This window comes from Onychomys torridus, chromosome 17 (assembly GCF_903995425.1).
Source record: "Onychomys torridus chromosome 17, mOncTor1.1, whole genome shotgun sequence".
NCBI classification, from domain to species: Eukaryota; Metazoa; Chordata; class Mammalia; order Rodentia; family Cricetidae; genus Onychomys; species Onychomys torridus.
Window position 1 is genome coordinate 60,697,025 of NC_050459.1, and position 24,444 is coordinate 60,721,468.

The window sequence follows — 24,444 nt, forward strand, 5'->3', positions numbered from 1 at the left end:
TCAAATACATTCAAACTGCCACAGTTGGTAAATCCTTTACATAACCAATTCTACTCTTCTACGTCACAGGTTAGTAAGTGGAGTGCTACCCAGTATGTGGGATGCCATTTATATCCTCCTCAAAATTCACTCCATCAAATGTGATGTGCAGAACTTCTAGAAGAAACTAGGCCTCTCTGAGTTCGGCAACCTGCCTAGGCCTTGGGAGGCTTCTCTAAGGCCCTGATGTGTAGGGAAAAAGGCAGATCTCCTCCTCTGAAACCAAGAATATGCTTGGGAGAGCTGGTAAAGATCTGGCACCAGGGCTTTGGGAAATGGTTGCTTCTGATCCTGAGAAGCCAACTCTTTCTGCACCTGGGGTTGTGGTTATCAGTCCCAACACCACTGTGGACTTTGTTTATAATGTTCTTGAGAGATCCTGTTTTCCTCTTGTGCAACAGTTTTTGATTTGCCTCATCCTGAATTTGTGTACTTCCATTTAAAACCAGACCCATTGATTTTATATTACAGGGACATGTTGAATTTGGTGCAAATCTCCAGCCAATCTGGGATAGGTCTGTGGAAGCCAGGGCTGTGTCCCTTGAGCTCACCGGGTCCTGTCACTCAGCTTCCTGTCACTCAGGCCTCACTAGCCAATCAGGGCCTTCAGCGGACCTGCCAATCAGATGGGCGGGTTCTTCCGGTCACCAGGCTTCTGGCTCAGCTCTTCCATTGAGGAAGTAGGAAGTTTGCTGGTGTGCTGTGCTTTAGGGTCCGTCTTTGGAAACTATGGGGGAGAGTGCCAATGAGTTCTGCAGCTACAGCGCGGTGAGTAAGGGGGCTGCTGTCCCTAGAGGAGGAGGAGGGGCCACCATGGTGAGGAGGGGCAACTATCCCCAGACTGGAAGGAGCCTTCGGCTGAGCCGCAGGAACCGGTGTGGTGGGTCCTTTCCGGGGCTGGGCAGGAGTCAGTGGGCAGAGTTCGGCGTGTTCCTTCCTGGTCCTGTGTGTACTGTGTGTCCTGTGTGGTCCTTGCAGTTCCCTGGGCTGGTGCGGCAGCCTATGTATAACTTCACTCTAAGGGCTGCGTCTGGACAGAGCATTGGGAGTGGGGACTGTGCTTAGAAATATCCTTGTTGCTGATGTCACTGTGAAATGCTGGCACCTGCAGTGCTTATATTCTCACTGTGAAAGGCAGATTTGCCAAACTTGGAGAGCCCTGGTCTCTCTAGTGTCTTCCAGAAGTTCTGCACGTTTGACATTGAACATTTAGGTGTAGGATCCATCTGGAGTTAATTTTGTGGAGCTTGTTAATGGTATGTCTTGTGTAGAGTAGCACTCCACTGCTAAACTGTGATGTAGAAGAGTAGAATTGATGATAATAAAATTGATGGTATAAAGATCCCCCCCCAAAGAAAAAAAATTAGTAATTCTTAGGAGAATTTAGCTAAGGGAGGGCTGCCTCCCAAATACCCCAAAGATAAGCAGTATGCAAACTATGCCTATTAGATTAGTATGATCAGATGTAAATGTTCACCAGGATTAAGCAGCCATTAAGCTATAGTCACCATAACCAAAGAAACAACTCTGATTTACTACCGGCTAACCCCACCCCCCCAATCAAAGAACAGGCCTCTTGGGTGCTGCTCAGGGCATTATTAGAGGGTCACACCAACATTCAACATTTAGTCCTGGTGTGCCACTCACTATATTAATTCTAGAACAGCTGCATCTCCAGCCTTTTTGAAAAGTGGTTTTGAGTCAAGGTCTCCTATACTGATTGAGAGAACCCTGTCTGTAGCCCCACAGGGCATTGCCCTTGCTATTCTCCTGACTAACCTAAATTCTCGGATTGCATGTCTGTAGCACCAATTTGAGTCACATAGTGGACTGTCCATTGCACTAACAAGAAAAAGATTTGTATGTTGGAGCATGACTTCTCTCCCTTCTGTCCAATGGTGTACTGTGCACACTGCAGGGGGAAACAGACAAGAGAATAGCTAGATCACAGACTGAAGTTTAAGGCAGTGAGCTGCAGGGCTCTCCATTATAAAGAAGGGCCTGATGGGGCACTGTGAGTGACTTTTGTGTAATTTCCCAACATGTATTAATTCCTTTCATGTGAATGAAGACAGACAGAATTGATGGGTGTACAATTTAGGGAGGATAGCTTGAGCTACTGCATATCCACTTTTCAGTCAGGCAACTCTCCTGTGCAGATATGTGCAATCCTGGTTGACACAGCTAAGTCAGCTCAGAGGCTTGAGACACAGGCCTTTGGCTCTAAATCTGTGTCAGTTTACAGCACTCAGCAGCTAACATTTTACATGGACAAAGTCATACAGTCTCTTATTAATGGCATTCTCTCTACCAGGGAATTGCCTACTCAGTTTCATGGTTAGTATAGCTAATTGTTCGTCCAATTATTTTTATCATTTTAAAAAGTCAATTTTATTGGTATTAGTTTTTCTAGTTTCATTTCTTTAAATGCAGTACTGCTCTAATCTCTATTTTTTTTTTCAATTTTCCAGTGTTTGCCGGTCACTAAGAATTTCATTCCATTTATTTTAAGTGCTATTTATTTGTTTGTTTGTTTATTTATATTAGTTTAGAGCAGTGGTTCTTTTTTTCTTTTTATTATTAAGAATTTTTTTTTTATCATTTTATATACCAATCACAGATCCCCTCTTCCCTCCTCCCAGCTCCTCCAACCTCCCCCGCAACCCACACCCCCATTCCCTTCTACAAGAAGGTAAGGCCTCCCATGGGGAGTCAGCAGAGCCTGGTACATTCAGTTGAGGCAGGTCCAAGCCCCTCCCCTTGCTTCAAAGCTATGTGAGGTGTCCCATCATAGGTAGTGAGTAGAGCAGTGGTTCTTAACCTGGGGTGGTGGAGGCATCCTTTTGGGGGATCAAATGACCCAGTTACAAGAGTCACCTAAGACCACTGGAAAGCACAGATACTAATATTACAGTTCATAGCAGTAGCAAAATTGTAGTTATAAAGTAGCAGTGTAAATAATTTTATAGTGGGGGGGGTCACCATAACACGAGGAACTGTATTAAAGGGATAACAGGTTAGAAAGGTTGAGGACCACTGGTTTTTATCAATGTCTCCTATAAGCTCAGGCTTGCCTTATACTATGTAATTGACAATTGCTTTGAATACCTGTCTCTGCTGCCTAGTTCTGGGAAGACAGTCTTGCAACTTCTTCAAGGCTGGGCCTTGACTGGTCATTAAGAAGGAAAATTAGACCAGTGAATGAGTGTCCTCCAACCTCTGTGGCTTTTATTGGGAACTTACAAATGAAGAGGGACCTGAGTAAGAATTGAGTTCACTGACCAAATGTAAAGCAGGTGTAATCACAGCACAGAAGGGGATGAGTAAGAAGAAAGGTGAAAGCTTTCCTTCTGTGACAGTAGTTGACATTAGCAGTGAGTAGTTAGGTAATCAGTATAACATGATCAATAAATGTCTTGACTGGCCATTTCTTGGGTTCACAGACCAGGAAGTCAAGAATGTGGATAAAGAACTAGTGTGAAGTCTGTAGTTAGTTACACCAGTTCAACCAAAATAGAACTGGGTAAAATGGTGTGGCCCTGCCTAAAATGACTGTATTTTCCAGATTTAAGATGTACAGCCTAAGAGAAAAGGCATGAGTAATACTTGGTGTCCTCTGATACAAATCCCTAGTCTCTGGATCATATTGCCATAAAGCCTGTTTCAACTTTTTAAAATAATTTTTGGGGATTATAATTACATTATTTCCACTATATCTTTCCTGGCTCTAAGCCCTCCCATAGACTCTTCATTATTTTCTAATTTATGGCCTCTTTTTGCTTAAGCAACAGCAACTGTTTGAGTTTGAGCTGTGTTTGGCTGCAGGACTTCCCAGCTATGAAGCAATGGGTTGGCTGCACTGGACATAGAGTGTGTAATGGGATGTGCACACAAAGGACCCTGTGCCTTGGAAAAGGAGCAGGAAGTACTCTTGGAGAATGGGAGATTCTACTAAACTACAATTTTTCGAGAGTAAGGCCTTTCTGCTGGGGTGTAAGGGCAGAGTTGGGAAGGCTAATACTGTCTGAATCATTTGATTTCTGCTAACCCAGTAGGGAAGCTGCTGCTGTCCTGAGGCCCAGATTGTTAGCCCTGGCTAATGAGGAACTCTGAGAAGGCTTAGCAATCAGGAGCACCAGTGGGAGGAAGCTTGCATGTTCTTTCCAGGACTCTTCTCTAGGGAGCTGTAAGGAAGACTACAGCCATGCCATGGTGAATATGGTGACCACTGTTCCCAGACTAGGAAGAGCGGGTTGGCTCTGTTATTAGAGTCCCAGCTGGTGGAACTAGGTGGACCATGAGACAGACTGATTCTGTTGCTACATTTGGTGACCTGCACAGTAGCCTGTAGCTAAAAGTTTTCCTCGCCCACACCAGTCCTGTAGCTGCTTGGACCCAAATAAACATACATAGGCTAATATTAATTAAAACTGCTTGGCCATTAGCTCAGGCTTACTACTGACTAGCTCTTACACTTAAACTCAGCCCATTTCTGTTAATCTATATGTCACCACGTGTTCTGTGGCTTTACCTGTGTGTCATTACATGCTGCTCCCTGGACAGTGGGCTGGCGTCTCCTGACTCAGCCTTCTTCTTCTCGGAATTCTTCTTGTTTGCTTATACTGCCTATACTTCCTACCTGGCTCCTGGGCAATCAGTGTTTTATTTATCAACCAATCAGAGCAACACATTCACAGCATACATAAAGACATCCCACAGCACCTCCCCTTTTCTGTCTAATCAAAAAGGAAGGGTTTAACTTTAACATAGAAAAATTACATATAACAAAACAGTTATCAAGCAAGAATTATAGTTATAATATCTAGTCTACTTGTATTTGACAAAATTAAAGATAATATTCTATCTATCTTATATTTGAGTGTAAAGTTTCATATTTAATTTATCTTTTATCACAACTAAGGAAAATTATAACTATCTAGTCTTCAATACATCAAAGACCTCAGAAGGATATAATATTACCTAAGTAAACAGGAAGAGCATTGTAAGCAATTTCCAAAAATCTAGAATGACAGAGACAGCTGGCTGCCTGGATAGTTACCCAAAGTTCTTCTGTAAAGTTGGGGCATCCATCTTCAGCCTACAGGCCTAGAGTCTCTCAGTTGCTTCTTCCTATGTCCTCTAGAATGTCTGGCAGTTTCTTCTATGAAGCAGGAATCTGAAGGACCATCTCACCTTGCAAAGTTCAGTGGTCACCTTCCTATGGGTCCTGCATGTCCAGTCAGCACAACATTTTGTCAAGCAGTCCAGGCAAGAACAGTTTCTTGCCCAAATGGCTATTTTTGCCAAGAAGATAAACTCCATATGGAGTGTCTTCGACGCCCATCTTTCTCTTTGAAGTAAATCGATGCTGCCAGGAGCAGATGTGTCTCATTGTTCAGGAATGTCTAAGTTTTTAAAACATTTTAAATGCCATATTCTGTAGGTCTTTGAAATGTTTGAAGATTACCACCCTAATTGAATTATATCTATGTATACCTAGAAAACTTAACATGACTATAAGTTTGACTATCATAGAAGATTAATTATTAATCTGTATTTCTTAATTATCCATTACAATTTAAATGAACTGCACAAACATAATACCTTAAACAAGTGTAGAAATATACATACAATATAACAAAATTAACTTTAAATTTGTATCAATAAACTAAAATTTATACCAATGTAAAACATTTTAAACAAGTTGTTACTCTTTAAAAGTAGGTTCAATAATCTACCTTTTTATCCTATCATATCTGTAATATCCTATATTTCCATATTATATCCCCCTTTCTTCTTTTAGAAAGATATTGACTATGACCAATAACAATTTGTAACCAACAATCTAAACAAAGACAAACATCCATAATCCATTTTTTTGGGAATTGGGCCTAGTTTTTCTATGCTACTTCCTGCCAATAAAGGGCACTGTATTCTTATGGGGACACAAAGAAAATTTTAGGATTATGGTCAAGTCCTGACTGAAGTAGTCTGTGAGGCTGTATTCTCTGAGCCAGTTGCCTTGAAGTTGATTTTGATGTTAGATGATCTGGGCCATGGTGTCTTTGGAGACCTTTCAGGGGATCTTGGCTGGTCAAACCTGATGTATCTTAACCTGGAACAAATCCATAACCTCTTGCTTTCTGTGGAAACAAAAGCAGAACTTCCTTTCCAAAGCAACATATCCTAGGATCCAAATTTTGAAGTCAAGATACCTTTAAAATATACATATTGGTTTAACTGAGAAGCCTTTACAATCAAATGTCTTTTTGCAGTTAAAAATCCCAAAGACAATATAATCCAGACTCTTTGTGTGATTTCCATCCTTACGTGGCTTATTTTTTATATTAATTTTACTTTCTCTTTAAAGAATTTATTTTTTTACAAACTTTCTATTTCTTTAATATAACTGTCTAAATTCTTTTTTTTAACTTTCTCTTTCACGCCTACATACATTTTTACACATAGTGTGAACTGTTCAGGGTTTATTTAATCTGAATCTATATTGTGAATCGATTGCTTTAAACTGAAGTATTACTAGGACTGAAATGGCAGCTTTGGCTGCTGGCTCCGCCTACCTCAGCTTTCCAACATGGAGGAACTGTGGAACTACATTTACTGCCAGCTTTGGGGGAACCATGCTTACTGCTGGACTCTGGGAGGCAGTGGGTCTATGCCTCTACCCAGCAGCGTGTAGCCTAAAAACCTCTTCTTTTTTCTTTTGGACTAGCAAAAGCTACATCCATCACAGGGTGCACTGCGTGGCTTGCAGACACCACTGTGTACAGTGGCAGGAATCTGCCATGCTGCATCAAGCCCATAAGCCACCATGAACCAGCCATATTGTAGCTGCTCACGGCTTGCCTGAGAGACACATCTAGGAAGCTGTTTTTAGCTCCATTTTAGAATCTTTTTTTTTTTTTTTCTTTTTTTTAAAGCTTTGTCAGGTTTTAGGTCTCATGTTTTGGTGCCATTTGTAGCTGGAAGTTTTTCTGTGTCCTGCCTGGTCCACAGCTACTCAGACCCAAGTAAACACACAGAAGCTTATATTAGTTAAAACTGCTTGGCCATTGGCTCAGGCTTACTACTGACTAGTTCTTACACTTAAACTCAGCCCATTTTTGTTAATCTATATGTTGCCACATGTTCTGTGGCTTTACCCGTGTTCCATTACATGCTGCTTCCTGAACATGCTGGCATCTCCTGACTCAGCCTTCCTCTTCTCAGAATTCTCCTTGTTTGCTTATACTGCCTATACTTCCTGCCTGGCTACTGGCCATCTGCTTTTTATTTATCAACCAATCAGAGCAACATATTCACAGCATACAGAACATCCCACAGCAGTAGCCCTTGGCCTCCGAGCCTCTGAGTGCAGATTCATTGGGGAGCCTTGGCTCTGCAGCATTGAGAAACTGTGGTGTTTGTAATGTAACTGTCCATTGTGCACACACAGGCATTGCTTTTGATTTGCAGTGAGTGGGAAGAGAGATTGGAAAACTGAAGGTCAGTTTTCTAGAAGTTTTGAATATTGCACTCCATATTCATTAATGTGAAAAACTTTACAAATAGTTTAGAAGGTGGTAGAGAGGAGGTGATGGGGATCACACTTCAGCAATACTTGATTGGGGAAATTTAATTTCTGGGGATAAAAGGAGTTTCTGAACTGCAGAGGTTTACAGGTGTGCATGGGTTAAGCAGGTGGATAGGGCAGATTCCACACCTGTACCACAGTTTATGTAGCAGGAAGCAGACTTTAAATTATTCTTCAACACTGCTTTGTGTATGATCATCTGGCTGGCTGGTCTTGCCTGAAACCATAGGGGCATCATCAGGTAGGGGCTACAGAGCCATAGCCTACCTTTCTGAAGACCTCATTTTTTCATAGAGAGGTCCAGAGCATGGGGTCCTCTCTGTTTGGATGAGAGATCAGAAGCTGGAGGGTCAGAAATATAAGAGTTTAGGGGCCACTTTGAGTTATTTTTGTGAAGTCTGTTTTTATTTAATTTCTATGCACCTACAACTATAGGTAACATTGGTCAAGTTCACATTTTCCCTGGCTGAGTTTCCTTAGGTCTTTTGATGAATGCTTGACTATATTTTTGTGCTTTTGTTTTTGGCTTTTTCTCTCCATCTCCTTATTTTTTCACAAATATTGTACACATTTTTTATTGTTGTAGCTTTGTGGTAAGTACAGAGGTCACACTGTGTCATTGTGTGTACTAATCCTTCACAATCCTGTTGAGAACGCTTGAGTTTTTCCACATGCTATGTAGGTTTGGAATCATTTTTCCTGTTAGAATATTTTGGGAACTTTTTTTGAATTATATTGAATTTATGCTGCAAATTGAACATACCCAACATCTTTCTTATAATACATCATGTTAATGGTGTTTACAGTAATAAAATAGTAAAAGACAGTATTCTACATAATCATTCATTTAGCAAACTACAGTAAGTGTGGATCTGAAACTGGATGTGAAATAATGTATAACGCCATAGAAAGAGGACTCCAGTGTAGAGTTTAGTGACACAGAATACATTATTATATTCACATAAAAGATATCCCAGTAAGTATGATTTAATTGAGAAAACAAAAAGGTGAAAATAAAACATGCTCCAGAATTGAACAATGAATCTGAATGTAACATGGACTGTGTAGTAGCATGCAAAATAAACTCTGATAGTAGTGGGTTGGGATTTTCCATAGTTATCAACTAAAATTAGTTAAAACCATGTTGCATTCTTATAGTTGATGTAAAATTGCACATATTTAGTGTGTGTGTTCTGATACATTTGGGCATATTACCTCTATGCATCAACTCCATTACCACAAACAACACAGTAAACTGTGTTGTCCAGACCTTCTTTTTCTATCCATGTGTTTATGTATATCTACAGTGTACAGAGTTCTCATAAAATGACAGAATTGCTATGGATCCCTGTAATCTCCTCAGTATACCTTCCATGCGCTTAAAATTGGTTTTATGAAATATCAGAATTCTCATGTTCATGGCAGTTATGAAAATGACTGCCTAAATATGAAAATAACCTAAATGTTCATTTGTTGAGGACAGCTGGGTGTCTCAGGAGGCCATTGTGCTAAATGAGTGAAGACAATAGCAATGGTTAAGGGATTATATACTTATAAAGGACTCTCACAGTCAGTGCTGTATCAGGTATGAAACTGAATGTAATTACAGCTTAGGCAGTGTCAAGCCGTTTCTCTTATCTGGATTTAATCTGACAAATGCACAATCATTTGTCAGATGTCTGTATGAGTTTCAGACATCTTGTCTACACTACAGGTAACTGTTGTTGGTATTTTGGCTCTTTTTGGGGGCCCACCACCCAGCTCCCAAATAAATTACACACAGAGATATTATTCTTGATTATGAATGCCTGGCCTTAGCTTGGCTGGTTGCTAGCCAGCTTTCCTTAACATTAAATGATTCCATCTACCTTTTTTCTCTGGGCTTTTCCTATTCTCTTACTTCTGTAACTCTTACTCCCTGGCTTGCTGTGTAGTTGGGTGGCTGGCTCCTGGAGTCCTCCTCCTTCCTCTCTCATTTCTAAATCTCCCTCTTCCCAGATTTCCGCTTCTATATATTCTCTCTGTCTGCTGTCCCTGCCTATCCTTTCTCCTACCTTGCTATTGGCCACTGAATTCTTTATTAGACCATCAGTTGTTTTACACAGACAAAGTATCATAGCTTCACAGAGTTAAACAAATGCAACATAAACAAAAGTAACACACCTTAAAATAATATTCTACTACAGGTAGCAATAGAAAATGAAGGGCAGAAAGAACACAGAATCTAGCTGAAGTGATCATCTTCAAAGGGGTTTTCTGACAGGTCTTTCACATAAGTCTTTCACTTGCTTTTTTACCTCAACATATTTTATATTAGTTGAGGCTATTTTGAAGGATTTTGTTTCTCTGATTTCTTTTTCAGTCTGCTTGTCATTTGTGTATAGAGAGCTACTGATTTTTTTTTTTTTTAATTAATCTTGTATCCAACCACTTCACTAAAGGTGTTTTTCAGATGTAAGAGTTCCCTGATAGATTCTTTTGGGGTCACTTATGTATACTATCATATCATCTGCAAATGATGATACTTTGATTTCTTCCTTTCTAAATTATATCCCCTTGTTTTCCTTCAGTTGTCATTTTGCTCTAGCTAGAACTTCAGTTACTATATTGACCAGATATGGAGAGACTTGTCTTGTTGCTGATTTTAGTGGAACTGGTTTGAGTTTCTCTCTAATTTGATGTTGGCTATAAGCTGTTGTTGTTCTTTTACTCCTTTTGGGGGGCCCACCACCCAGCTCCCAAATAAATCACACATGGAGGCTTATTCTTGTTTTTAAATTTTATTTTATTAGATTTTTCTATTCATTTTACATTCCAACCACAGATCTCCCTCTTCTCCCTCCTCCCAGCCTCAGACTTCCCTCCCAACCTACCCCCCATTCCCACCTCCTCCAAGGCAAGGTCTTCCATGGGGAGTCAGCAGAGCCTGGTACTTTCAGCTGAGGCAGGTCCAAGGCTTTGCAAGATGTACCACCATAGGCACTGGGCGCCAGAAAGCCGGCTCATATCCCAGGGATGGATCCTGATTCCACTGCCTGGGGGCCACCTCAACGGTTCAAACTAAACAACTGTCTTGCCTATCCAGAGGGCCTAGTCCAGTACAATGGGGGCTCCACAGCTATTGGTCCACAGTTCATGCATTTCCACGGAGGCTTATTCTTAATTTCCTGGCCTTAGTTTGGCTTAGTTTCTAGCCAGCTTTTCTTATATTAAATTAATCCATCTATCTTTTGCCTCTGGGCTTTTCCCATGCTCTTACTTCTGCAAGTCTTACTCTTACTCCATGGCTTGCTATGTAGCTGGGTGGCTGGCCCCTGGAGTCCTCCTCCTTCTCTGGCTCCTCCTTTCACTTCTCCATCTCTTTTTTCTTCCTCCTAGATTTCTCCTTTTGTATATTCTCTCTGGCTGCTGGTTCCACCTCTCTCTCTCCTGCCTTGCTATTGGCCATTCAATTCTGTATTAGACCATCAGGTGTTTTAGATAGGCAAAGTAACACAGGTTCACAGAGTTAAACAAATGCAACATAAACAAAAGTAACACACCTTAAAATAATATTCTACAACATTTCACCCTTTTTGTCTAAATAAAAATGGAAGAGTTTTAACTTAGACATAGTAAGACTATATACAATAACAATTATCAAGTAAGGGTTACATTCACAATATTCTGTCCATTCGTAATTAGCCTATTCAGAGAAAATAATACATTATCTATCTGTCCTATCTTAGTGAATCCAGAATTTTACAACTAATTTACTTTCTATCATAACTAAGGAAAACTGCAACTATTTAGTCTACAATTCCATCAAAGACCCAAAAGGATGTAATATTATCTAACAAAAAGACATTTGGCTGCCTGGACAGTCACCAAAGTTCCTCTGCAATGTTGGGGCATCCCTCTTCAGCCTACAGGCCTAGAGTGCCTGGCAGACTTTACTATGAAGCAGGAATATTGGATGGTCCTGCCTTGTTTTGGCAAAGTTCATCAGTCACTTTCTTTTGTGTCCTTCAGAATGTCTGGGAGACTCTTCAATGAAGTAGGAATTTTGAAGGACTGTCCTGCCTTGTTTTGGGCCAAGTTCAACAGTCACTTTCCTCTGTGTCCTGCATGTGCAACCTGCACAACACATTGTCACCAGTCAAAGGCAAAAGTTTCTTCGCCTAGTGGCTAACCTTGACACAATGAAAGCAAACTCCATAAGGAGGTTCTTCAATGCCCATCGCCTTCTCTGAAGTAAATTGGTATTCCCAAGAGCAGATGTGTCTCATTGTCATGAAAAACCTTAGGTTGACAAAACATTTTAAATAACATATTCTGTAGGACTTTGAAAGGTTTGAAGACCATCTATCTAAAATATTTCTCTATATGATCTGGAAAGCATACCTAACATATCTAGAATTTTGATTATTACAAACGACTAACCACTAGCTTATGTTCCTGGTTATCCTATATAGTTTATAGTAATAGCTTTCAAAAACTAGAAATTCACCCTGCATTTTAAATGCTCTTACTTCTGTAAATCTTACTCTTACTCTGTGGCTTGCTGTGTAGCTGGGTGGCTGGCCCCTGTTGTCCTCCTCCTTCTCTGGCTTCTTCTTTCACTCCTCCATCTTTTTTTTTCCTTTCAGATTTCTCCTATATAGTCTCTCTACCTGCCATCTCTGCCTCTCTCTCCTGCCTTGCTATTGGCCATTCAGTTCTTTATTAGACCATCAGGTGTTTTAGACAGGCACAGTAACACAGGTTCACAGAGTTAAACAAATGCAACATAAACAAAAGTAACACACCTTAAAATAATATTCTACAACAGTAGGCTTGCTGTAAATTGCCTTTATTGTGTTTAGGTATCTCCCTTGTATCCCTAATCTCAACCAAGATTTGTATCATGAAAGGATGTTGCATTTAGTCAGACATTTTCAGTGTCTAATGAGATGATCCTGTTCATTTTTTCTTTCAGTTTATTTATATGGTGGATTACATTTCCTGATTTTCATATGTTGAACCATTCCTGCATCTTTGGGAAAAAGCCTACTTGAACATTTGGGATGATCTTTTTAATGTGTTTTTGGATTCTATTTGCAAATATTTTATTGAATATTTTTTGTGTCAATGTTCATGAGAAAAATTGGTCTGTAATTTTCTTTGTTGAGTCTTTATGTGCTTTGTGTATCTTGGTAACTGTAGCTTCATAAAATGAATTGGGTGATGTTCCTTCTGTTTCTGTTTTGTGGAATAATTTGTGGCGTATTGTCATTAACTATTCTTTGAAAGTCTGGTAGAATTCTGCACAAAAACTGTCTAGTCCTGGGCTTTTTTGGTTGGGAGACTTATAATGACTGCTTCTATTTCACTAGGTGTTAACAGGTCTATTTAAATTGTTTATCTGATCCTAATTGAACTTTGGTAAGTAGTACCTTTTGAGAAAATTATACATTTCTTTTAGATTTTCCAATTTGATGGAGTGCAGGTTTTTAAACTATGTCCTTATGGTTCTCTGAATTTCCTCAGTGTCTGTCTTTAGGTCCCCATTTTTAGTTCTGATTTTATTAATTTGGATATTCTCCCTGTCTTTTAGTTAGTTTGGTTAAGGGTTTTTCTATCTTGTTGATTTTCTCAAAGAACCAACTCTCTGTTTTTCATTGTGTTCTCTGTTTTTCAGTTTTATTGATGTTAGCCCTCAGTTGGATAGTTTCTTGCTGTCTACTCCTTCCTTTCTGTTATGCTTACTTTGTAGTGGACAATTTAGTAGAGCCATTGTTTGTACCTGATGTAAACTCTGAGTGATGGCTCACCTAGGTTTTGTAGTAATCTTTTGAAAATAGTCAGTGATTGTTATCTGAGATTTATGGAGTTGTTTTTCCTGTAGGAGCTTCAGAGCTTTTGCATGTCTTCAGTCATAAGACATTCTTCGCAAACCAGGAAGTCTTGTAATGGCTGAGAATTGCTTTGGTAATGTGATCCTTCAGACAACTCTTAGATCAGATCAATGGTTCTGGTATGTGGAAATTGACTTGGTAAAAATTACTGTTAATGTAACAAAAAAACGCTTCTGCAAAGCTGCTTGGAGTTCAGTCCTCTGAGGCTGACCCCTGCACTCTTTAAGGCTTGATTGTATCCTCAACTGTCTGTCTTCAGTTGTTCCACACGGAACAATTTACCAACCTTACTTCTTTTTGTTGTAGAGCTTTCAGGTGTGCTGTTAAGTTGCTAATATGAGATCTTTACCATTTTTTTTTTTTAAATGTAGGTGCTTAGTGCTATGAACTTTCCTCTTAGCATTATTTGTGTCCCATAAATTTGGGTATGTGTGGTGATATTTTGTGTATGATCTAACAAAGCTTACCTGAAGATCAGAGGGCAAAGCCAGTCATTAGTCAACCATAGAGGCTAGGCAATGGTGGCACATACCTTTAATTCCAGCTCTTGGGATCTCATGCCTTTGCTCCCAATATTTGAGAGGCACACACGCTTTTAATCCCAGCACTAGGGAGGTTGAGACAGGAAGTGATATGGCTAGATGGAGAAAGGAATATAAGGTGGAAGGAGAAAGGAACTCAGTTTTTCAGGCTGAGAATCCAGGAGAGGTAAGAAGTCTTTCTAGTGGCTGGCTGCCCTGCTTCTTTGATCTTTCAGCATTTATTCCAATATCTGGCTCCAGGTTTTTATTATTAAGACCAATTAGGATTCATACAAAAGGAGGTGGTGTATTCATTATCATTGAATTCTAGAAAGTCTTTAATTTCTTTATTACTGTCTTGACCCTGTAGTTATTCACTAGATAATTGTTCAGTTTCCATGAATTTGTAAGCTTTCTGGTTTTTTTTTTCTGTTGTTTTTTATGCTTAGTTTTAATCCATGGTGTTCCGACAGGATGCAGGGGATTATTTCAATTGTCTCATATCTCATTGTGTTTGAGTATGTCAACAATTTGGAGGAAAGTTCCATGAGGTGCTGAGAAGAAGATTTATTCTTTTATGTTTAGATGGAATGTTCTGTAAATATCAGTTGGGTTCATTTGGTTTATAAAGTCAGTTAGCTCATGCATTCTCAAACAAGGGATTGTTTAGTTTTTGTCTAGAAGGCCTGTCCATTGTTGAGAGTGGGATATTGAAGTCTTTCACTATCAGTGTGTGAGGCTCAGTGTGTGATTTAAGCTGTGGAAGTATTTCTTTTACAAAGTTGTTAACCTTGTGCTTGTGACATAGGTGTTAAAAATCTAAATGTTATCTTGCTGAATTTTTCCTTTGAACTACTGTGTTCTTCCCCATATTTTTTGATTTTGTTTGAATATTATTTTGTTTGATATTAAAATGGCTACACCTGCTTGCTTTTAAGGTCTGTTTTCTTGGAATATCTTTTCCCCATCCTTAATCTTGTGGTAATGTCTATCTTTGATGTTGAGAAGTGTGTTTCTTAGGTGCAGTAGAAAGATGAACCTTCTTTTTCATCCATTCTGTTAATCTGTGTCTTTTATTGGGGAATTGAGGCGATTGATACTGAGTGATATCAATAAACAATGATTGTTAATTCCTGTTATTTTGTTGTTATTGTTTTTGTTGTTGTTGGTGGTGATGTGTGTATGTGTTTGTGTGCCTCCCTTTTGCTTTTGCTGATGTGACATATTTATTTCCTTTTTTTTTTCATATGTGGAGTTAATATCCTTGGTTTGGAATTTTCCTTCTAGCAACTTCTGCAGCGTTGCATTTGTAGATAGATATTGTATAAATTTGGCCTTATCATGCAATATCATATTATCTCCATTTATGGTGAATGTAAATTTTCTGGGTCTAGTAATCTGGGCTGGGATCTGTGGTTTCTTAATCTGCAGCACATGTGTCCAAAGCCCTTTTGACTTTCAGAGTCTCCATTGAGAAGTCAGGTATAATTCTTATAGATCTGCCTTTGTATGTTACTTGGTATTTTTCCTTTGCAGCTTTTAATATTCTTTCTTTGTTTTGTATGTTTAGTGTTTTCATTATTATGTGGCAAGGAAACTTTCTTTTCTATTCCAATCTATTTGGTCTTTTTTTTTTTTTTTTAAGATTTATTTATTTATTATGTATACAGAAGAGGGCGCCAGATCTCATTACAGATAGTTGTGAGCCACCATGTGGTTGCTAGGAATTGAACTCAGGACCTCTGGAAGAACAGTCAGTGCTCTTAACCTCTGAGCCATCTCTCCATCCCCTATTTGGTCTTTTGTATGCTTCTTGTGCTTGATAGGCACCTCCTTTGGGTTAGAAAATTTTTCATCTATGATTTTGTTGAAAATATTTTCTGGACCTTTAAGCTGGTATTCTTCTCCTTGCTTGATCTTTTTCATAGTTTGCCAGAATTCCTGAATATTTGTGTCAGGAATTTTTTAATGTTTTTTTTCTTTCTTTTTTTTTTTTTTTTGGCTGATATACCCATTTATTCTACCATTTTTAGTACCTGAGATTCTCTCTTCCATCTCTGTATTCAGTTGGTGAAGCTGGCCTGTACAGTTCTTGTAGTATTAAAGTTTTTGTTCCATGATTCCACCAGTTTGTGTTTTCTTTATTGCTCCTATTTCCATTTTCAGGTTTGTATAGTTGTATTTGTTTCCTTTCAATTGTGTGTTTCTTTTTGGCCTTATTTAAGAGATTTATTGGTTTTTTTCTAATTGTTTGAGTTTTCCTGGATTTCTTTGAGGGATTTGTTGATTTCCTCTAAATGTTTTGGTTTTCCTTGATTTCTTTAAGGGATTTATTCATTTACTCTTTAAGGACCGCTGTCATCTTCATATAGTTGGTTTTACGGTCTTTTTCTTGTGCTTCTGATACATTGGAATATTCAGGACCTGATGTGGTAGGATAGCTGGGCTGTAGTGGTGACATGTTACCTTGGCTGTTATTGATTATGTTCATAAGCTAACATCTAGGCATCTCAGTTTCTGGTGAGTATAGTTCTAGGTACTGATTTCTGAATTTGTCTTGGTTGGGTGGCAGGTTTTTTTTTTTTTTCTTTCTGGGTTTCTGTTATCTCTCTGGATTTTCAGAAAGTGTATTGGCTGAGCATTACCTTTTTTACAGTTGTGCTTGGCTAGTGTGTTCATGGGGGAATGTTGTTGCTCTTGGAGGATGGAGGAAGGGGAAGGGGGGGAAGATCTTAGGGATCCACAGGAGGAGTGGAGAGGGGGAGGAGAAGCTGCCTTTAGTATTCTATTCCAGTTCTAGGGGCAACTGTGAAAATTAGGTCTGTGGCAACAGATAGTGTGGTAGATCTGCAGACAGCCTCCCTGGTCTTCTGGCAGGCATGACGTGTGGCTGATCAGGGGGTGTCTGCCTGAGTTGGGTGCTGCAACACAGAGGTGAGGCACGTGGAAATGGTGTCAGGGAAGGACACATGGACTGTGGGAGATAAAGTTGCCCCTGGTATTCTGTTCCAGTGCTAAGGGCAACTGTGAGAATTGGGTCTGTGGTAACAGATAGGAGGATAGGTCCTTGGGCAGCCTATGCAGTCTTCTGGCTGGCATGCCCTGTGGTTGAGCAGGGGGTATCTGCTCAAGTTGGGGGCTGGGACACAGAGGTGGGGCAGAAGGGAAGGGCAGGTAGGGATGGTCTGTGGGATCTGTAGGAGGTGTTGATAGTGGGAGGGGAAGCTGCACCTGCTATGGTGTTGCAGCACTAGGGGCAACCCTGAATATTGCGTCTCTGGTAACAGACTGTAGCAAATCCCCATGGGCAGCCTACCCAGTCCCGTACCCAGTATCTTAACTCAGGCATCAGGTTCACAAAGATCATTTATATACTTCTTTATTTAGTTTGTTGTTGTTAATTTGTGAAAGACTTTCAGTTTATTGGATAAAAGGTACTATGTGGGCGGAGAAGTAAGTCTTTCACAAAAAAAAAATAAATAAAAATAAAATAAACCAATGTGTTAACCATATTAATACTTAAAGTAGAAAAAACCCAACATTGATGATTGCAACACCTGGAAAAGATGGATGTGTAAAGAAATGAGGAGAGAACCTTTAGCATCAAGAAGAAAAAACTAAAACTTGTTTCCCCATAGAAAGTCCCCAAACAAATAAAAACTCAAGGAACTCATAACATAATTTAGTATATTTTTAGAATATAAAAATAGGTGAAAGTCTATCATTTCTCAGAGAAACAGCAAAATAATTAGACTATAATTAATAAAATCACATAACATAGGTGGCACCACCAATTAAGGGGGACACAAAGACTTGACACAAATTTAACACAGTCCCTTAAACAAGAACTACAAGATTCTAACAAAAGATCAAAATCAAAGAAATCACTAGCCAGAACTCATCCTGTACACTCTGTTTTTTTTTTTTTTTTTTCTTTTCCAAAAATAGAAAATGGGTTTGGCAAGAAGGGTTGTTCCACTAAAACTAGAGAAGCCTTCTGATGTTTTGAGATTGTAGAAAATAGTTTTGCTTACTTTAAGTATCTCATTCCCTTATGATAAAGAAAAAGTATGTCTATTCGGATTACTTAGATACTATTTTGTTTCCAATGATTGAAAACTGGATGTAAGTCTGCAACTGACTATGGAAATGTAAATTTTTAAAAACCAAACACAAGATCATAGATTTTTAAAGAAATAATGTATGATTTGCATTATACATCTAAAGCAATTTGTTTTGCTCTAATTGCTTAGTAAGTCACAAGAACTTTTGAAAACAAGTCTATCCTCATCTTTATGTGTATGTTTGTGTATGTAAGAAAGAATGTCTTCCATGTGTGTATTGGTGACATACCAAAGAAGAGGACGTCAGATCCCCTGGATTTGGCATAGCAGGTGGTTAAGAGCTTCCTGACTTGGGTATCTGAACTTGGGTCAACACAGTTACTTACAAGCAATTGCTATTCAATGCTAAACTATTTTGCTGGCCTGCTGTTTTTATTTTATAATTTTTTGTTTTTGTTTTTGAAGAGAAGGTTTATCTATGTAGCCTTGGATGTCCTGAAAGGAGGTATGTAGACCAGGCTGACCTCCAACTTAGGGATCTACCTGACTCTGGTTCCCAGGTGCTAGGATTAAAGGTGGGCCAGCATGCTTTGCTCTTTTTATTCTTATACTATTGGCTGGTAGCCTGGAACATAGGTTTTGGTACATGTCAAACATATGGTGTTGTGCTGATCTTCAGCCACATCTTGAATTTTGAAATTTGACAGAGGTTATTATTCTGTTTCCCAGGATAGCATGTATTCATGACATTAATACTGTCTGAGTCTTGTGAGTTATTGGATTGCAGTTGTGTGGCATTCTTTCTATCTGTTGTATATGTTTTGACATTTTTTGAATGAGTATGAGTTTTTGCCTGTAAGCATCAACATGTACCACAAGTCCTCACAGTAGTCAGAAGACAGCCTCAGAAATCTTGAACTTTGAGTAATGGATAATTATGAGCCCTCATGTAAGTACTGGCAATTGAGGCCACCCATTTGCAAGATCTGCCCTACACTGTTTATTTATGACCAACATTTATATTGCTAATGTTTTCATCTGTCTACTTGTAACTGTTTGGACATACACTCCCTTTTTAATAAGATTTTATTAATGCTACAGTTAAACAGAACTGGAGTAAATGCATAAATCTTTTAGGAACTTCAGTAAAAATCTTTGAGTTCTTTCTGTGTTTTTCTTTGATTAATTGATTTTTTGTGGGGGATACAGGGTCTTAATATGTACCTCTGGCTGTTCTGGGACTCATTGCCTAGACTAGGCTGCCATCCAACTCAATGGAATATACCTGTTTCTGCCTTCTGAGTGCTGAGATTATAGGCATGAGCCAATACACTCAGCTTGTCCATCTTTTTTTTTTTTTAAGTTAGTAATTGTTCATACAATGTCTATGGTGTTTACTCAGTACTGTTGATCTGTTTGCTTATCTCTCTTTTAAAGTCTGTTAATTGGCATTCTTCCTGCAAGGCATGCAGAAATGACAAGAGGTGAACCTCTTATTCAGTTTCCTTCTAAAGTGACTTGGTGATTACATTAAAATTTCTATGTTATGGAATAAGTCTGAGAAGCACCAGAAATATATGAATATATTGCCAAAGAAGTATACATTTACAACACTGTTACTACCATGCTTTCTGTTATACACATGTATGGGATATTTTAGAATGCAGTGACCTATGATGATGTGCATATTGACTTCACTTGGGAAGAGTGGGCTTTGCTGGATCTTTCCCAGAAGAATCTCTACAAAGATGTGATGCTGGAAACCTACAGGAATCTCACTACTATAGGTAAGACTGAATTTTCCTTCACTTTTTAAAATAAGGGGATAACAGTTTTTTGGTTATTAATGTTCTTCTATAATTTTGATTGAGAAAGAAGAAGAATGAGTTGAATAAATTAGGAAGGGTTCATTGAAGATAATAGCTTAAATTTTATATAATTTCCAATAATATGTCGTATATTTTCTTGTACTATATTGTAGGCTACAATTGGAAAGACCATAATATTGAAGAACATTATCAAAGTTCTAGAAGACATGGAAGGTAATTTTAATGTGCAAGTGGATACAAATGTGCCTCTGAGTAAATTTTAATGTGTTCTAGGAGTTTTTAAGGGAAAACAACAGTGTAAATAAGCACAGCCTTAAGTGTATTGATGATTATTAAATTCTCACAAAATCATGTACCTCAGTGTCATGGAGCTGATTTGTGTTTGCCTGTCATTCTTGTAAGAAGGAAGACAGAGAAACAATGCCTTAACACATATCTCCATTTGAATAATAGCCCTATGAGAGCAATGCTGTAGGACTTCCAATCTGTTTAGTTTCATACCATTCAGATATTGCTAGAGGTATACACAGTTGCCAAAGGTATATGTCCAAAATCTTCTAATAACTAAATAGTTCATGCTGGTATTACTCATACTTGTAGCAAACAATGCTAAGTTTAGTGAGAGGGGAAGTTTATGAGAGTCAAGAAAGTTGTTGTGGAGAAACCTTAATCCCTATATTACATGTCTGTGAGGAACAGAAAGTGAAACTGTAAATGCAATGTGGAAACCCTTTTTTTGTTATTCTTTTACTAGGTATATTATATGTCACTCTGGATACAAGCCATGTGAGCATAGAGCTATGGAAAAAAGTAATCTCTTTCCCAGAGTAATTGGAAGTTATATAGTAGTCTCTACTTTTAGTAGACTTATTGAATGTGATACAAGTTTACAATTAGTTTTTTAATTCCATTGAAAATACAACAGTAAATGCACACTGCAGAAAATCCCTATGAATATTAGAAATGTTGAAATTCTTTGGTTTGTCGTGTTCACTTTGCAAATGTATGGTTCATAGTGTAGGAATATTTACAGATGCAATCAGTGTGGCAAAGCTCTGAGTTTTTTCAGTTGTCTTTAAATATGTGAAAAAAAAACATATAAAAATGTGAGCCATGTAATAAAGGCTCTTACCATCACTGGTCTCTTCAAAGATGGAAAACAATGATTAATGAGGGGGAAAACCATGAGTGTAAACACAGTGATAAAACTTTAAGATCTGACTCCTCTTTACAGTTAGACCAAATTGTAAAGTTAATTCATTCAGGTAAAAAAATTCATGAATGTCATGTATGTGGTAAAGCTTTTACATGTACCAATTATCTTTGCAGGCCCGAAAGAAGTCTTACTGGAGAGAAACCCTGTGATAATACTCAATGTGCCAATGCATTTCCACATCACAGTCATTTTCAAAGACTTGAAAGAATTTCTACTCGAAGAAAACGCAATGAATGTAATCAATGTGGAAAAACCTTTGCAAATCACAGTTATCTCCGAATACATAAAAGAACACATACTGGAGAGAAACCCTGTGAGTGTGAGCAATGTGGTAAAGCCTTTGCACATCTTAGCAGCCTCCAAAGACATAAAAGAACACATACTGGAGAGAAACCCTACAGATGTAATCAATGTGACAAAGCCTTTTCACAACCCACTAGTCTCCAAATACATATAAGAACACATACTGGAGAGAAACCCTATGTATGTTATCAATGTGGTAAAGCCTTTTCACAACACAATATTCTACGTGTACATAAAAGAACACATACTGGAGAGAAACCCTGTAAATGTAATGAATGTGGTGAAGGCTTTGCAAGTCATAGTCATCTTCAAAAGCATGAAAGAACGCATACTAGAGAAAAACCCTACAAATGTAATGAATGTGGTGAAGTCTTTGCCCGTCACAATTACCTTCAAAGGCATCAAAGAATTCATACTGGAGAGAAACCCTATGAATGCACTCAATGTGGTAAAGCCTTTGCATATAACAGCTATCTTCGAATACATGAAAGAACACATACTGGAGAGAAACCCTACAAATGTAGTCAATGTGGTAAAGCTTTTGCACGCCACACTAGTCTCCGAATACATAAAAAAATACATAGTGGAGAGAAACCCTATAAATGTAATCAATGTGATAAAGCCTTTTCAGAACAGAGTTATCTCCGAATACATAAAAGAACACATACTGGTGAGAAACCCTACCAATGTACTCAGTGTTGTAAAGCCTTTGCACATCACAGAAGTCTTCAAATACACAAAAGAACACATACTGGAGGAAACCCTTTGAATGCAAGTAATGTGGTTAAGCCTTTGCTTGTAACAGTAGTCTTTGAAGTCATGAAAAGAAATCATACTGGAGAGCAAACCTAAAAATGTCATCAGTGTGGTAAAGTCATTGAACTTCATGAGTCTTTATACAAGAGGAAAACTTTAAATGTATAATCAATCTGTTATAGACTTTGTATACAACAGTAATCTTTGAGAACCTGAAAGAATTCACACCAAATGGAAACCAAGCAAAGGATTTTGTAGGACCATTAGCCAAAACACTTATATTCAGTTAAATTATTATTCTGAAGATTATTCTAAAGATTATTCTGAAGAAAAAAATCTGACAAGTGTCAACAATCTGTTCAAGCATGATGATGTACCTCTTTATTTTATTTGCACCTCTAAACTCGTGGAAAAAGCCCTATGAATTTAAATGATAAGGTAACCCTTTTAGATTTCTCACTTCAGTTACATGAAATAATTCATCCAGGTGTAAAACGTCATGGGTGTAGTGGCTCTGTCCCCTCCAAGTCTTCCACTCTTTTCGTTTCTTGGCAACTACATGCAGCTGTCAGTGACAGCACCCTGCAAGCCCCCATTTCATGGACCACACGTGGACCTTAAAGCTCCTCGGTCCCCACATGCTCACCCCTGTCTCCTTCCTGCCTGGTAGGAGTAAGGTTATTTTAAACAGACATTTTATCTCCATTTGGCTAACCACTAATGATACAATAGACCCCATGAAATTCTAATTTCCCAGGAATCTCATTCTGGGCAAAGATTGAGTCTTTTGGGGGAAAAAAAACAAAACAACTTTTCTGCTGAAGAAACATGTACTCCTTATATGAATACCTTGCACTAGAGAAAGCTGAGAATGGGGGAGGGATTTAGGGATGGAAAAAATTCATTATATGGCTTAGTTCGATTACTTAGTTATGCGTACCTCTTGCCATCTTCTAAACCTATTTGTACTCCAGGGATTGATTGGTTACCTTATATCCTCATCACTGTTACAAATCAGTCACACTGAATAAAGGTGTTTTCAATTTTTCTTAATATTTTTCCTTTTCTATTGTTTATTTATTTTTATTTTAAGGGAATAGTTTCACTATGAATGTCTGACTGGCCTGAAAGTCACTCTATAGACTAGACTGTCCCTAGAACATCAGAGAGATCTGCCCATCTTGCTTTTAGAGTTCCTGCATTATAGTGGACATGTCACAACTGGACAACTTGGTTCTTTTAATTGGCCTAATAAAGATGAGTGGCTGAACCTGGCTGGTTAGGTGGCCATGACACAGGCTCTGGTCCTAACTCCAGTAACAGGAGGCTCCCATCAAATGCAGCCCTCCTGCTTTAAAGTCCACTGTCTTCTTAGTATGAGCAACATTGTTTTTCTTTATCACCGAGTCTGTTATAACTCATCAAGAACTAGTTCAGAGTTCTGTCCTTATTCAAATGGTGAAACCTAGGCTCACAGAAATAAGTAACACCTCACTAAATGAAGTTGAAGCCACTTAAGCCAGGAATGGTGGCACTAGCCTGTAACCATGGTACTTAGAAAGTGGAGGCAGGAATTTTAGGATTTCGAAGTCATCCAAGGTAAGTATGGTCAATGGGGATGGTGAAAGACCCAGAGAACATAGGGAGACTGTGATTGGCCAATGTCCATAGTCTTCCCTGTAGCACCAGAACTTCAGGGCCATGAGACCAGCAAGTGTTGGCTGAGGTATTTACCATCCCAAATCTTCTGTTCTTGATAATGTTTCCTGTCTAAGGTGGCCTAGGTCACTTCAGGGTCGGAATGTTGTTGCTCATTAAAGAGTAGAATTTTGCAGGTGGGAGAATTAGCCTTAGGAAAAGATAAGCTCCCTAATAGCATATCCAATGCAATGTGTTCAGCTGTGAAACCACACACACACACACACACACACCACACACACACACACCACACACACACACAACTAACAAATGGATTCTATCAGTTTTCTTCATGTATTTGTGCATACTTATTCACACATACTTAACAAGAAAGAAATTGGAAGGGAAGAGTTTGGGAGGGATAGAGAGAGGACAAGGGAGGGGGAAAGTAATGCAATATTTTAATTAAAATATGAAAATAAACTTTAAGTAAAAGAGTGGCTAGAGAGGTAGGAGTTAAAACATTGTTCAGACAACACAGGTTCCATCCCAGAAACCTCCTGGTAGCTAGCAACCTCCTGTAATTCCACTCCCAAGGCATCTGACGCCGC

General features: G+C 38.7%; 2 protein-coding genes across 2 annotated transcripts in view; both read left to right on the forward strand.

Annotated features, from left to right (window-relative positions):
- Window positions 1-707: 707 nt before the first annotated feature.
- LOC118569058 (zinc finger protein 431-like) lies at window positions 708-23,225 on the forward strand. Its single transcript, XM_036166769.1, has 4 exons — window positions 708-807; window positions 19,752-19,878; window positions 20,073-20,133; window positions 21,250-23,225. Exons 1-4 carry the CDS (start codon window positions 769-771, stop codon window positions 22,289-22,291), a joined length of 1,269 nt encoding a protein of 422 aa, XP_036022662.1. The 5' UTR covers window positions 708-768; the 3' UTR covers window positions 22,292-23,225.
- Window positions 755-24,444, forward strand: part of LOC118569061 (zinc finger protein 431-like) — an 83,833-nt gene continuing 60,143 nt past the window's right edge. Inside the window, exon 1 of the mRNA XM_036166770.1 lies at window positions 755-807. The gene's annotated coding sequence lies outside the window, so the exon portion shown is untranslated. The remainder of the gene's footprint in view (window positions 808-24,444) is intronic.

Bases quoted from the DNA above. Each gene is read 5' to 3' on its own strand.
- LOC118569058 (XM_036166769.1), top strand. From the start codon at position 769: ATGGGGGAGAGTGCCAATGAGTTCTGCAGCTACAGCGCG. The intron at 808-19,751 runs GTGAGTAAGGGG...GGGATATTTTAG, and splicing joins AGTTCTGCAGCTACAGCGCG to AATGCAGTGACCTATGATGA. The intron at 19,879-20,072 runs GTAAGACTGAAT...ACTATATTGTAG, and splicing joins CAGGAATCTCACTACTATAG to GCTACAATTGGAAAGACCAT.